At 39.8% G+C, this 14,389-nt stretch overlaps 1 protein-coding gene across 1 annotated transcript in view; it reads left to right on the top strand.

Annotated features, from left to right (window-relative positions):
• Positions 1-7,026: 7,026 nt before the first annotated feature.
• The window catches only part of LOC125918007 (AP-1 complex-associated regulatory protein), a 39,299-nt gene continuing 31,936 nt past the window's right edge, over positions 7,027-14,389 (top strand). The window contains exon 1 of the mRNA XM_049624065.1: positions 7,027-7,318. Coding sequence (XP_049480022.1) covers positions 7,236-7,318 — 83 coding nt within the window. The 5' untranslated portion in view covers positions 7,027-7,235. The remainder of the gene's footprint in view (positions 7,319-14,389) is intronic.

Raw genomic sequence — 14,389 nt, 5'->3', positions numbered from 1 at the left:
ATTTGAAATGAAGATATTTGAGTTGAAACAAAACAATAATATTTGAATGTTTGTTTGGGGTGGGGAGGGGCAGAGAGAGGGAAAGAGACCAAGCAGGCACCATGCTCAGCACAGAGCCCAACATGGGGCTTAATTCCACAACCGTGAGATTATGACCTGAGCCAAAGTCAAGAGGCAGACACTTAACAAACTGAGCCACCCAGGTGCCCCACAATATTTGAAATAAAAAAAAATTTTATTATGTGGATCTGGCTGCAAGTAACCTCAAGAATTATCTTGAGGTGTTTCCAATCACAGGCCTATTGGTTGATATCAACCGTTGGTATCACTTGGGGTGACCCAGACCATCTCCACACACCATGTCATATATGGACTCCATACACTGCACTCACAGCTGCAAAATCATGGGTCCTAAAAGGACCGGACAGAACTGTATCACTTTTATGACTTAGTCTCAAAACTCACATATTATTTCCACTATTGTTGCAAACCTGATGAAATTCAAGAGGGATCATGGACACTACCACTTGATGGGAGAATGTCATCAGATGCGTCAGATTTCTTCCAGATTCTGGTATCTCTCACAAACCCACACTGCTGCCTAAACCTTGGTTGGTTTCTCATTACCATCTTTGCTGGACCAATTCTTCAACGGTCCATATTTAGCCCAGGTATCTACTCCCAAGTAGGAAGCTACTGAAGCTTTTTGTTCATGTATGAACATCTCATTTCTCTGAAAATTAGTTCATCTAGGCTTTCTTCTATTCATTGTTCCTTGCTGACTTCATAAAAAAATGAGTTTAATTTTGTTGAAGTCTTTGTTACCACATGCCTTTCGTGTCCTATATTTTAACTAGAAGCAGAAATCTCTTCATTCATGTTTAATTTCAAGGTCTTTATTTTTCATTTCAATTAGTTGTTTTAATCAACTATCCTTTCATATTTCCTTGTTTTCTTTTTTATGACATTAACTATTTTAAACATGCTAGGGGTGCCTAGGTGACTCAGTCAGTTAAGCGTTGACTTGGGCTCAGGTCATGATCTGACAATTTGTGGGTTTGAGCCCCGCTTCGGACTCTGTGCTGACAGCTCAGAGCCTGGAGCCTGCTTCAGATTCTGTGTCTCCCTCTCTCTCAGCCCCTCCCCTGCTTGTACTTCTTTCTTTCAAAAATGAATAAATATCAAAATAAAATTTTTAACATGCTTATAGCATGATTGCTTTTTATATTTAGTGTATAAAATTCATGGTTTTGTTTTTCTCTGCTATTCCATGTGTCTGCTTTGTACCATAGTAGTTCATTTGTAATTTGTGATTGCAAGCTAATTTTCAATGTGGTTTTATATCTACGGAAATCCTGTGAAACTTAGATGGAAAGTATGTATGTCTTTCTCCTTCCCCTAGTGAATGTTTTTGCTTTGCAAGAAATATCAAGAGTATCAATGCCTCAAAACCACTTTTTATGTTAACTTCTTAGCCTGGGGTTCCAAGACTGAGGTTACTGTAAATCCCAATTTCTTAATAGAAAAAGAGCCATTTTTTTTCCTAACCCAGCTTTCATCAATATTAAAAAACTTGCTTTTTATCTCCTACCCTTCCTAGCCCTACTTTCTGATGGTGGAACTGGACTCAGCAGAATACCTTTCTCTTTTGCTGGCAGGTTCTATGTTGAGATCTTCCAATAAGGGTGCTGAGGAGACAGCGCAAGACTCGAAAAGGCAACTTAATTCTTTTTTTGCTATTTTGTTCTCCATGTAATGGCAAGTGGATCAGCAGGAAGGAGTCCTGGCAGTGGTTACCACAGTGGCACAGCCCTCCTACTCCAGTGGTAAGTGCCCCCCAGTCCACAGAGGTGGGTTCACTCACAGGCAGACACCTTCCATCTAGCTTCTCCATTACCAGAGGAGCAGGGCAGGTTTCTATGGCATCCACAGTCTTCTCCGAGGTCTGAATGTGCACTTTGTAGGGCTGTCCTCTAAATGGCTAAATTCCTCTTCTGTTCATTTTCCCCTCAGTCCCAGGGGTGATGGCTGCTCCCAGCAGTACCTACATCTGTTAGAACTTGGTTTCCTTCTAGCATTAACCACCATTTATCTGTTTAATAATCTCTCATATTCCCTGTTCAAGTTACTAGTTCAGTTTCTGACCAGGCAAGAGAGACCCGAAACAAATTCTGCCAATTGGAAACACTCCATATTAATTATATAACTGTTATTATTAGTTCCTCTCTTTGTGAAATGTAAATGTAGGGTGAGCAAAAAAGGAAGCAAATTACTTGGTGTATACTGTAGTCAGTGACACTGACCAACTAATGAAGCTCATCACACATCCAAAAGTCAGAAGGAATGGGACATTGGTGATTGAGCCATAAGTTAAGTAATTTCCCCTTGACTTTCCCTTTTATCTTCAAGCGTACCCTTGCACGCCTTCGTTCTTGGAAAATCACTTAAATGTTCAATTTAGTTATACAAATGTAAAGTAAAAGACCATTACAGAAATAAAAGCATTTGAGAGCAGTGATTTTTAAGGAGCTAATTCACTCTGTATAACAATGCAAAGGTTGTTTGTATTATAGGCAGAGTTGGTTCACTTGGACTGTTTGTTTATAGGAATGTTTGTTTTTTAATATGAAATTAAGCTGTGATGTGCCTACAAAGTGTTACTTATCATTATGGAAATATGCTCTTTGTTGAGCCATTATTGAGCACTAAGGAGCTGTAACCAGATTTAATACACCTACATTTTCACTTCATAATGTACAGAAATAATGTACAAAAGAACTAGGCAATGCTGGATCAAGTTAAACCTGGACTGGACTATTCTTTCACATATTATTATTTAAAATCGAATATATAGGACTTTAGGACCCATAATGATACCAGATTATTGTATTATGAGACCGTTCTATTTATGTTCCTAAGGCAAATATTCCTAATTGGTAGGGAGTGAGTTCTCCCCATAAGCCAGTGAATGGCCTTATTTTCAGTCATCCTGAAAAGATGCAGATCATGGGACAGAAAGGCCTAGGAGATGGAAAACACGTTCCTCTATGTAGGCCACAATATTCTGGAGCCTTACTTCAAGCAGTGGTGTGGAGTACATTTAAGTGCAGGTCTAAGAGGCAGAATTTTGAAAACCCTAGTGTTTTTCACAAGATTCCAGGGATATAGATACAAAGGAAAAACTTGTTGAAGAAAATCTCCTTCAATCTGTATAATAATAACAGCTACTATTTATATTATATTTAGGGTATTATAGTTATAGTATGGCATATAACGTACATTCCAAAAAGTATAGTGTAATCATATTATACTAAGCTCTTAACATTATACTAAGCACTTGCTTTTAATATTCCACTAAGCACTCGATTAAATGCTTAATCACTTAGGGGCACCTGGGTGGCTCAGTCACTTACGTGTCTGATTCTTGATTTCGGCTCAGGTCATGATCTCACAGTTCTCGAGATCAAGCTCTGTGTTAGGTATGCGCTGGCAGCATGGAGCCTGCCTGGGATTCTCTGTTTCCCTCTCCCTCTCTGCCGGCCCCCCTACCACTTGTGCTCTCTCTCTCAAAATAAATATTTTTTTAAACGCTTAAATAATTTATACTGACAACAAACCCATGAGGTAAACTTAATTGTCTCATTATCTACATTTTATAGCCATCTTATCTGATATCCTGTGTAAATTTTGGTAATCTAAACTCTGTTCCAGTGAATTGAAAGAATGGATTTACGTCCATGTTTGGACCACTATGGTAACAGAGAGCACAGAATGCTCCCCTAACCCCCAGAGAAACATGATTGTAGCAGCTGATCTCAAAAAAGCAAAAAGCAATTAATAGCCAATAGAGGAATTCTGAGCAAAGAGATTCAAATTTGAAACTTCACAATCCAGACGACAACTAGAGGTACAGATTGTATCCTGATCGACTGCAGTTTCCATGAGAAAAACTTCTTCCTCTGACTTCAGAATAAACCACTAGAGAGAAAGGAACTTTGCAAGGGATGAGAAAGGAGAAAAGTCCTGCTACCGGGAAGGTGGGTAGATGGCGTCTCTAGCAAGCTGATATTAAGTGGCCATCACTGTAGGTAATTTGTGTGTCTCTTACTGGTACATTGACTAGTCTGCTGGGCAAACTGCCATTTAAATGATTTCTCTAGCTGTGATAATTAAGCATAAAAATCCTACCAGAATATACTTGACTATTGTCTTCATTGATTCCATAACCATTCTCAAATGCAGGTTTGGAAATGCAATATTGTGCCATGGCAGAAACACAACAAGACTTGTGCTCATTTTTTTTTAAATTTTTTTTTCAACGTTTTTTATTTATTTTTGGGACAGAGAGAGACAGAGCATGAACGGGGGAGGGGCAGAGAGAGAGGGAGACACAGAATCGGAAACAGGCTCCAGGCTCCGAGCCATCAGCCCGGAGCCTGACGCGGGGCTCGAACTCACGGACCGCGAGATCGTGACCTGGCTGAAGTCGGACGCTTAACCGACTGCGCCACCCAGGCGCCCCGACTTGTGCTCATTTTATTGGAATCCACCTACATTAAAATCCTCATCACTTTCTAAATGTCTGCATTTGTTATCAAACTTAACCAAATTGGCTATTAATTAATCCTTCCTGCTGACAGGCCAGATTAAAAAATTTTTTCTCCAATTACAGGTGTTTCAAATTATCATTTAAAAAAACTGAAAAAAATACAAGGAAAAAAATCTCCCAAATCCACAATCTTGCTAATATTATTTACCAATTTTTATTTTCCCCTAGGAATATATGTAAGAAAGAATGTATATATGTATTTGAAAACATATGTGCTTTGTTTTAAATATGATTTGGAACACACTATATATATAGTTTTCTATCCTGATTTTTTTCATACATCAGCAGCATTTTGCCATGCTATTAAAGCTTTTTCAAAAAGTATTTCACATGGTTATGGAATAAGACCATACCAGCAAATTTAACCGTCCTTCAATTGTTGAGCATTTACTTTCTTTCTGGCTCTTGACAAATATTTCCAAATGATTTTTCAGAACGAATTTCACTGTCCCCCATTCAGGACAATACTACTTCACTGTACCCTTTCAAAAAGTGAACATTTTTATTAGGAAATTTTGTCAACCTGACAAGTGAACAGTGACTTTCCTTTGTGTTTTAATTTGTATTTTTTTTGATTAGTGAAGCCCATTTTTTAATGTTTTAATCATTTGCACTGACTCTGAGGATCGTTCATATCCTTAACTGAGTCCAGATCTACTTTTAATAGAGGTTTATAAAATGTCTATAGTTGCATTAATTGTGGTGTCACATGCAGTTGTAAAAAAATAATATAGAGAAATCACTACATGTATCCTTTACCCAGTTTTCCTCAATGGTAATATTCTGCAAAACTATAACACAATATCACAAACAGGATACTCACATTGACACAACCAAGATACAGGTTTTCCATCACCACAAGAATCCATTCTCTACTCCCTGATCCTGGCAACCATGCAATCTGTTCTCTGTTTCTTTAATTTTGTCATTTCTAGAATTATACAATATGTAAGCTTTTGATACTGGCATTTCAATTCAGAATAATCTTCTGCAGATTCACTTAATATGTGTGTGTCAATAGTATGTTCCTTTTTGTTGCTGAGTAGTAGTCCATAGCTTTCTTTAAACATTTATAGTTGAATTTTAAAGATTATTTCACTAATAAATTTGCTTGATTATGGGGACTGAAAGAGGGATAGAAAGTATGGTTGCTATTCAATAAGTCATTCAGTCATTCCACCAATATTCACTGATTGCAAACTAATAGGCCAAACATATGCTTCATGCACTTGGTTACAAAAAACGACCAAGACCCAAATAAGGTCACAATTATTTAAGAGGCAGTTCTAAAACTGAAACCTAGGTCGGTCTAGATTTCAGGAAACAAGAAAACGAATAGCTCAGAAACGATTTTTTCATTAGTAACAATTTTCCAAAACGTAACAATTTTCCTAGATTAAATTACAACAGGCTAAAAATAGACATAGTTTTAAAAAAGCACTTTATGCAATGGACTGGGAGTTTACTAATCCACGCCTCAGATGCGATTTTAAGGCCCAAATGAAAAACCAAGTTGTACAGGAACACTGGAGAATGCAGGCCAAGTCGCGTCAGAGTAGCTATCTCTTCGCATCTACTACAGAACCCAGCAGCACGCTTGGATTGGCAAGGCGTGGATTGATGTCCCTGAAAAACCATAGCCCTCGAACTGATTTCCTCTGGACCACTACCACCTCTCCGAAATGATCTGAAATTCTGATTTTAAACAAAACAAAAAGAGGCCGGTAGGGCACCATTAAAAAGTTTCTCTACAATGTTGACAGTACGGAGATAGAAACGCAAACTAGAGACCAGAAAAGAAAAAATTCCTGGTGCATTCAAAACTATTTCACTCAGTCCCCTGACTCTATTTGCCACTTACGGTGCAATATTAACTAAACCTAAGCACACAACACACAGAGAAGTGCCCCTTCTCATACCCGATGACTTCTGGCCTTGGGCTCTAGGTAAGCCGCTCAAAAGGCTTTGGTACAAAGTTCAAAGGCTGAGCCTTGACCGTTGCGACGCGCGGAGACGCTCGGGACCCAGACGCGGGAAACGCAAGGAGAAAAGGAGACTTCTAGTTAGGTCAAGGTCCAACAAAACAAACATCCACACCCAGGAATTGAACTAGCTCCAAGGCAGAGGCTGCGGACGCGGGAGCTTGTGGAAGTGACGTAAGAACCGGTGGCCGGAGGAGGCGGGGCCGCAGAGGGAGGGCACCCTATTGGGGCCCGGGAGAGGGCGGGGGTGTGGCAGCGTCGGCGGCGAGGCGCTGGCCTGGGTGCTCGGGAGGGCGGGGTCTGGGTGCGCGACTCGCGGGGACTGGCTTCCTTCAGCGGCTGGAGGCGGTCACTTGTGCTAGGCTGAGGTCCTGAGGCGAGCGAGGGGCCATGCGGACAGCGAGGGAGTCCAGATCGCGCAGCCTGGCACTCTTCCCTCGAGCGGCAGCGACTCGGTGGCTGCTGGAGTAACCGCAGCCTTTGTTCCGAGCGCCTGTCCCAGTCTCTCACGCCGTTGCGCGCCGGCCGGCCCGCCCTTGGTCCCCGAAGCCTCATTCGGCTCGTGCCGCGCGGATGCGGCTGCCGGGCCTGAGTGTGGGCTTTGAGCGGGAGGAGGAGGAGCGGCGGCGCCTGGGCGGCATGCGATGGGGAACTGCTGCTGGACGCAGTGCTTCGGGCTCCTCCGCAAGGAAGCGGGGCGGCTGCAACGTGTAGGAGGCGGTGGAGGGTAAGCCCGCTGGGGGAAGGGCCGAGCTCCCACTGGCTCCTCCCATTCTGCCCCTTGCGGGGAACCCCCTTCACTGTCTCCGTTTCCTCCCTCCCCCTATGTCTTCAAGTAGGCCGGGAGCCCCTCAGCTCGGCGTCGAGCGGGCTGTCGTAGTGGAGGCCCTGGTCGAGAGGTGTCCCCCAGGGAAAAAGCTAGAGAAGGGGGCGGGTGTCGCTCTTGCCGCCTCCAGCAAGACTCCCTCCGGGCGCGATGTCACGCGGGGAAGGAGTCGTGGTAGGCGTCTTCTCTGGGAAGCATGGGGTACTCTCTACGAATGGGCAGTAGAACGGGCTTCACAACAACCCGGACACACCCTACGTTGAGTTTGGGCTGATGCCAAGGGTAATAGCTGTGTATTTGATCCTCCCTTTGGCTGTGACAGAGCCGCTGAGAATCTGGCTCCAGAAAGTTGATATCTCAGAGGGATTGTTAGTAGAAGTCATTTGGATGCTGTATGTAGTAAAATAAGGTTCCAGACATTGAGTAACTCTTTGACATGTACAAAGACTTGCCGAATTGCTGGGTTCCCAATAGGCATTCGGATTCTTGGTACTGATAACAAGAGGAGCAGTGTGTGGCTTTTCCGTATTAATTCTTTCGGTTATTTCCAGAGGAATGCTAGACCCTAATTGCTACCTATAAACTCTGTAATACTGAGGAAATCACAGTCCTTCTGAACCTCACGTCTCTTGATTAAAACTGGCATATGCATAGGTTTTTCTATTCACACCATCCATAGAATACTAGAATTTCATTATTCCATTTTTGTGTTTTTATTTCTTACAGTGTTGGAAAAAAATTAGAACAAACTCCTTTGAAGTTGGCTTTGTTGTTGTTAAATGTTTCCCAGAAATTCAAACTTAGAATAGAAAATATGAACCAAGACGCTTTATGTAAGGAATAAGCCTTTTTGCACTTTATGGAACAGATTGCTAAATTTTCAGTCTCTGTCTCATTGAACCAACATTATTAGGTAATAGGGTGTTCTGAATACACGAACGGGAAGCCACATGATTTATAATTTGGATCTTTTGGCGATGAAGATCTTATTTATATATGATTCACTCATTGGTTCGTCAGGTGCATATTCTTTGTGTTCATTGCACCACATACAAAGTAGCCAAGGTTGTGCACTAAGTAGTCTGAATGGAAAGGTTAGGATTTAAAGATTTTGTGCCTAGTTTAGTATCTTGGTTTCCCTGACTTAAGGGCTATTACTGTCAAAGGGGAACATGACAGCTGTTTTTATCATGTCAGACCTAATCCTCTAATTTACTCCTAATTTTTGTGTGCAAGTGCACCAATATAGTTAAATATGCTTAACTAGGTTTGAGTAAGGACTGGAAGCCACAAAATCTCTGGCTTTGCTAATATTCTGTTTGTATTTGTGTTGTGGTGTGTTAAAGTCTAATTGTAGAAATAGGGTCTTATGATCTAATTGGGTAAGCAGAAATCATTTGTATTTGATTTTGGACACTGTGGTGTCTGGAGTTTTTGTTTTGATCTTTCATTATGATTTTACAAACTAATTATGTTTTCCTTAGAGTGTAGCATTAAAATTGTAGATTTTACTCCCCAAGCACCTAAGCTTGGCAGCATAGGGAAGGGGCTGGGGGAAATCAGTGAAATCAGTGTGTTAATTGTCGGTTGATATGCCATAAAAACATAATGGTTTGATCTGTTTTCCTCTGTTATGGGCAAAACTCCTTGAACAAGCAAGTCCTATTGAAGGAATGAACTTCTGTGGGTGTGGACACTGTCATCTAAAACCATATAATGGTGATATCAATACTTTTTCTATCAATCCATAAACGTAGATTTGGACAAGACAGTACCCTTATTTGAGTATACTGATAACTTATTGTTTTACATTAATTTTCACATTGTTTTAGAAGCTTCTAGTAAGCATGCAGAGACAAGTGGATGTAGCTAATTGTTATTTACAGAATAAAGTTGCACTTTGCCTCTCGTTTTAGTTGCTTTTTTTTAATCCCCTGGTAATTCTGATTTTCTTTTTGGTATAGGTTTAGATAATTAACTAATAGTTCATCTGAAGATGAAAAATTTAGGGAGTGATCGCAAAAACTTGATTTAATTTATATTTGTCACTGTAGTTGTCATAGGTAGGAAAAAACTGGGCTTTCTTAGACTATTTTAAGCTGGACATCACAAGGATGCTTTATGACCTAGGGCCTTAGCCTCATAGATTCCCCAAGGGTATCTCAAAGTCAGATCATTCAGTATTCATTACCCAGTTTCAAAACCAGAATACCACTGATTTTGTTTATAAAATATTAGGGAATTCTAGTATTTTATATTCTAAGATATCTGTCAACTAGTCAAAATATTAATATCAGCGTTAAGATATGTCATAAATATTGCTACTAATAAAATTATTTGGTGATTAAAGCAGAGGGAGTAAAATATCTTTAAGGAATAAAATTTAGACATCTTAATGAGTCACCCTTTTTCACTGTAGGAAGTTTTGCCCACCAACACATTCCAGAGGGCTCCACCTGCTGGTCAATTCTTGGGCAGTACTGGAAATCTTTTTTGTATGTACTTTTAGTGTTAGTTTCTTTCTCAAACTGAAGATCCAGTTATGTTTTGTTGTGTTATATCTTAATTACCATTTTTATCTTGCCATATATTTCCGCACAGTGGTTCCAGTTAAGATGTACAATAGGTTTTTTTTAAACTATTTTTTAAAGTGTATTTATTTATTTTGAGAGAGAGTGAGAGAGAGTGCATGCACAAGCAGGGGAGGGGCAGAGAAGCAGAGAGAGAGAATCCCAGGCAGGCTCTGCACTCTCACCATAGAGTCTGATGCAGGGCTCAGACTCATGAATCAAACCGTGAGATTATGACCTGAGCTGAAATCAACAGTTAGACGTTTAACCCACTGAGCCACCCATGTGCTCCAAAATGTGCTGTGGTTTTATATAAAGGTATGATCATGTTTTGTATCCTTTATATTTAATATTTGTTGGCCTTTTGGCTTCAGCCACAAAGTTGCCTCAATTCAGGCAATAGTTTACAATGATCAGCTGTTTTCTTTCCTGGTAAAAAATATTTTAATAATAGCTGCCAACATCTGATTACTTCCTATGTGTGCAGGTTCTGTTCTAATAACTTTACATTATCTCATTTATTCCTTACCACATTCTTGTGACAAAGGTAAGTACTATTACATACATTACAGATTGAGAACTGAAGTGTGGCAAGTTTATCTTACTCAAGATAGCTAAACTGGGATTGAGCCCAGGTCCCTATGAATTCAGAGCCTTTACTCTTAATCACTAATAGCTCACGGCTTTTTATTTTGTAGGTAATGTATGCATATATCTTAACAACTTGACTCTTTATTCTGTATGATAAACTGTTCTTGAAACTATGCACTTGACCTCTGCAACATCACTTTTATTTTCCTGCTTCTCTGCTGGCTGTTCTTACTCTGCCTATTAAGTATGGGATTTTTCTCCTTGTTTTCTGTGCTTTATTTAGTTCTCTTTACACATAAACCCACCCCTGAAGAAATTTCATCCATTCCTATGATTTCCCAACCACCAACACTTCCAAATCTCATGTCTTCTGAACAGACCTCTTTTCAAGGGTTCAGCACTGTATTTTCAGTTGCTAAGTGAACAGATACACTTGGATATGTGAAGTCTCCTCAAATCAGCCTATCTAAAATATCTAATATTGCAGGAAATATCTAAAATAGTATAATTTCTTTCCCCCAAGGTTTCTTCTTTCACTGCTTTATGAATTAATTCCTTTAACAGCTGCATTCACAGTTTTCCAAGCCACAGACTAAACTTCACAGTCTTCTACCTCTGTCTCATCAGCTAAGTCAGTCTCTTCTTTATACATATTGAATCCATTTCCTTTGTTGGTACTTTGCCTTAAACTTTGTCTTTTTTATCGCCAGGTCACTGGCTTCTTGATGGTTCTCCCTGTTGTATGTTGTATACATACATACTGTCATACTTCAGTCCATCTTCCCTTTTTGTCATTGGAGTTAGGCTTTCTAAAACTCATACTGGATCATACTAGGCCCTTACTTAACCACTTCCTGTGTGTCCTATTTCCTACAGCTAAATTGCTCAGCCTTTTTCCCCTTCTCTGAGAGATGATGAGATGCATGGCAACAGCTCAAATGTGCAACATAACGTCTGCTCAAGATTATATGTAGTCTCTGCATTTGCGTAAAGAGTGTAATCTCAGTATTCTCTCACTCAGAAGATAATATCAGAATAGAAATCAGTGAGAATAATATAAAAAGGAAAACAATAAATTAATTTCAAAAAACAACTCATTCATAAGCCTTAATATCTTAACTTTTTTTGAAAAATGATAACCTTCCATTGAGAGTAGTATCAAATTTAAACTCCCAACAAGATAATTTTAATCTATTTTACCAGCCTAATTGTGTTTTCCAGTTATATTTTTCTTAAAATATGCATTAAAATTGTAGATTTTACTTCCTGCATGCATGACCTTGGCAGCATAGGCAGGGAAAACCAATGAAAGTATTCTCTGCCATTCTTTCACTTGCCACATCCCCAAATTCCTAGATACTAGATGGACTATATGCATTCCTGTTTTAAATTACAGTGTTCTCTCATCCTTGCCTTTGTGTGTGTTATTTCTTCTTTTCCTGTTCTTGGTGAGCTTTTACTTATTCTTAAGTATTACTGTCTTTTATTTTTTTTATTTTTTTTTTAACGTTTATTTATTTTTGAGACAGAGAGAGAGAGACAGAGCATGAACGGGGGAGGGGCAGAGAGAGAGGGAGACACAGAATCGGAAGCAGGCTCCAGGCTCCGGGCTCCGGGCTATCAGCCCAGAGCCCGACATGGGGCTCGAACTCGCGGACCGCGAGATCATGACTGAGTCAAAGTCCGACGTTTAACCGACTGAGCCACCCAGGTGCCCCAAGTATTGCTGTCTTTATGAAACCTGCCCAGCCCCCTGAGACAATGTTACCTCCCTGAGGAAATAATATTTTCTCTAGGCTTCAATCTGCTTTATAAGGTGAGCTTTTTCTGTAAAGGTCCAGATAATAATATTTTAGGCTTTGCAGGCCATAGGTGCAGCTTTTTTGCCACTACTCAGCATTGCGGTTTTAGCACAAAAACATAGATAATATGTAAACAAATTGCATGTGACTGTATTCTAATAAAACTTCATTTTTCAGAAACAGCACTGGGCCAGATTTGGCCCATTGACCATAGTTGTCTGACTTCTAGCATAAAAGGTGATATGGGTTGAGAGCTCCTCAAGGTCAAGGATATGCTTTATCTCTGTCTACTCTCAGTGTCTCATGTTTGTTGAATAAATAACCAGGGAGTATTACTTATGTACTTGTAAGATATAGAAAACAATGTTTTCTCTTATCCTTTTTCTTTTAGGTAACTGTCTAACTTTGGCAAAAATGTCACTCGTTCACAGAGTTGAACACATATCCTACCAGTTTTACATTGATTAATTAAAAAAGAAAAAGACCATAGAGAATACTAATGAGAATATTTCATCATAATACATGTTGCTAAAATAGTAATCAATAGTGTCATTGAGAGATTCCGTTTGGTTTTCTGCATGTTTGTCAGAAAAATATACAAGTATAGGACATTTCTTTTGAAATTTCAGGAGTTAGGAAGGAGAACAGTAGTAGACTTAAATGGATATGAATTTCCTGAATATTCTGTATTTTACCTTAAAGACTCCCCAGGGCTCTGAACCTTACTCTATTCTTTTTTAATATATTTTCCGTCTTTAATGTACTTTTCCTTGGTGATGGCATGAAGACACATGGCTTTACCTATTACCTGCATACTAATGAGCCCAGTCATCTCAGTATTAGCTCTGAAATACGTAATTACCCACTGAGTATTTCCACTTGGATATGAAACATAACTTCAAATTCAGTTTGTAAAGCTGAGCTCATCTTTCTTCCCTTCTCACAGCCCTTTCCTCAATTTTCTATTTTTTATTTTTTAAAGCCCCAATCATTTCTTTTACCTTGTGCCCTACCTCGTGAGTGGTAAACACTGTATCGTCACTTAAAGCCATGAATCTAAGAATCATATTCAACTCCTCCCTTTCAATCACCCTACAAATATGGGTTGTCATGTTCTGTAGATGATACCTTCTGAATTGCCCTTACATCTTTCCAACTAATACAGCCTCCCTGCCTTAGAACAGACCATTCTATCTTCTGGATATTTGTACCTCTACCCTCTCGCTGATACCTTTTTGAGCCTATGTCTCATTAATCTGAAAAACAAAGAGAAAGAAACACTAAACCTTACTTAGACTCCTACATCTCCGGCTAGCTACTACCCTATTTCCTGTTCTTTCCCTTTAACAACCTAAAGAATTATCCAGTCTTGGTATCTCAATTTCCTCACTTCTCACTCAGTCTTCAAGGCAAGCTAAATGTTCACTTTCCCTGCCACTGCTGTGTTTGTTGCCTCTTTCTGCCCCATAACATGAAAACAGCCATCATAATCCAGTGGGTATTAGTAATCTTTGCTGTACTTCACCTTTTAGCTGCATTTGATGCTGTTTGCTCCTCCTTTAACTCCTGTAATTTCATACCATATTTTCTATCTACCTCCCTGGGTAGTGGATTTAAATTGATCTATCTTCCCTATATCCTATGAATGTTCATTTTCTTGTTTATTCCTATGTTTATGTATTTTGAGAGAGAGAGAGAGTACTAGTGGGGGACAAGGGCAGAGAGAGAGAGAGAGAGAGAGAGAGAGAGAGAGAGAGAGAGAGAGAATCTTAAGCAGGATCCATACTCAGTGTGGAGCCCAGTGTGGGGCTCAATGCCACGACTGTGAGATTGTGACCTGAGCCGAAATCAAAAGTTGGACACTTAACTGAGCCACCCAGGTGCCCCTGAATGTTCATTTTCTTCACCTTTGTCATTAAATGTTGGAGTCCTTAAAAATTAAATTAGATTCTTCTGTACCTTCCTTAAAGTCACTAACCTAGGAGCATCTATGACACTATTCCCCCATC

This window comes from Panthera uncia, unplaced genomic scaffold (genome assembly GCF_023721935.1).
Source record: "Panthera uncia isolate 11264 unplaced genomic scaffold, Puncia_PCG_1.0 HiC_scaffold_365, whole genome shotgun sequence".
NCBI classification, from domain to species: domain Eukaryota; kingdom Metazoa; phylum Chordata; class Mammalia; order Carnivora; family Felidae; genus Panthera; species Panthera uncia.
Note: the sequence above shows the minus strand (reverse complement) of the source record. Positions and strands in the feature narration are given on the sequence as shown.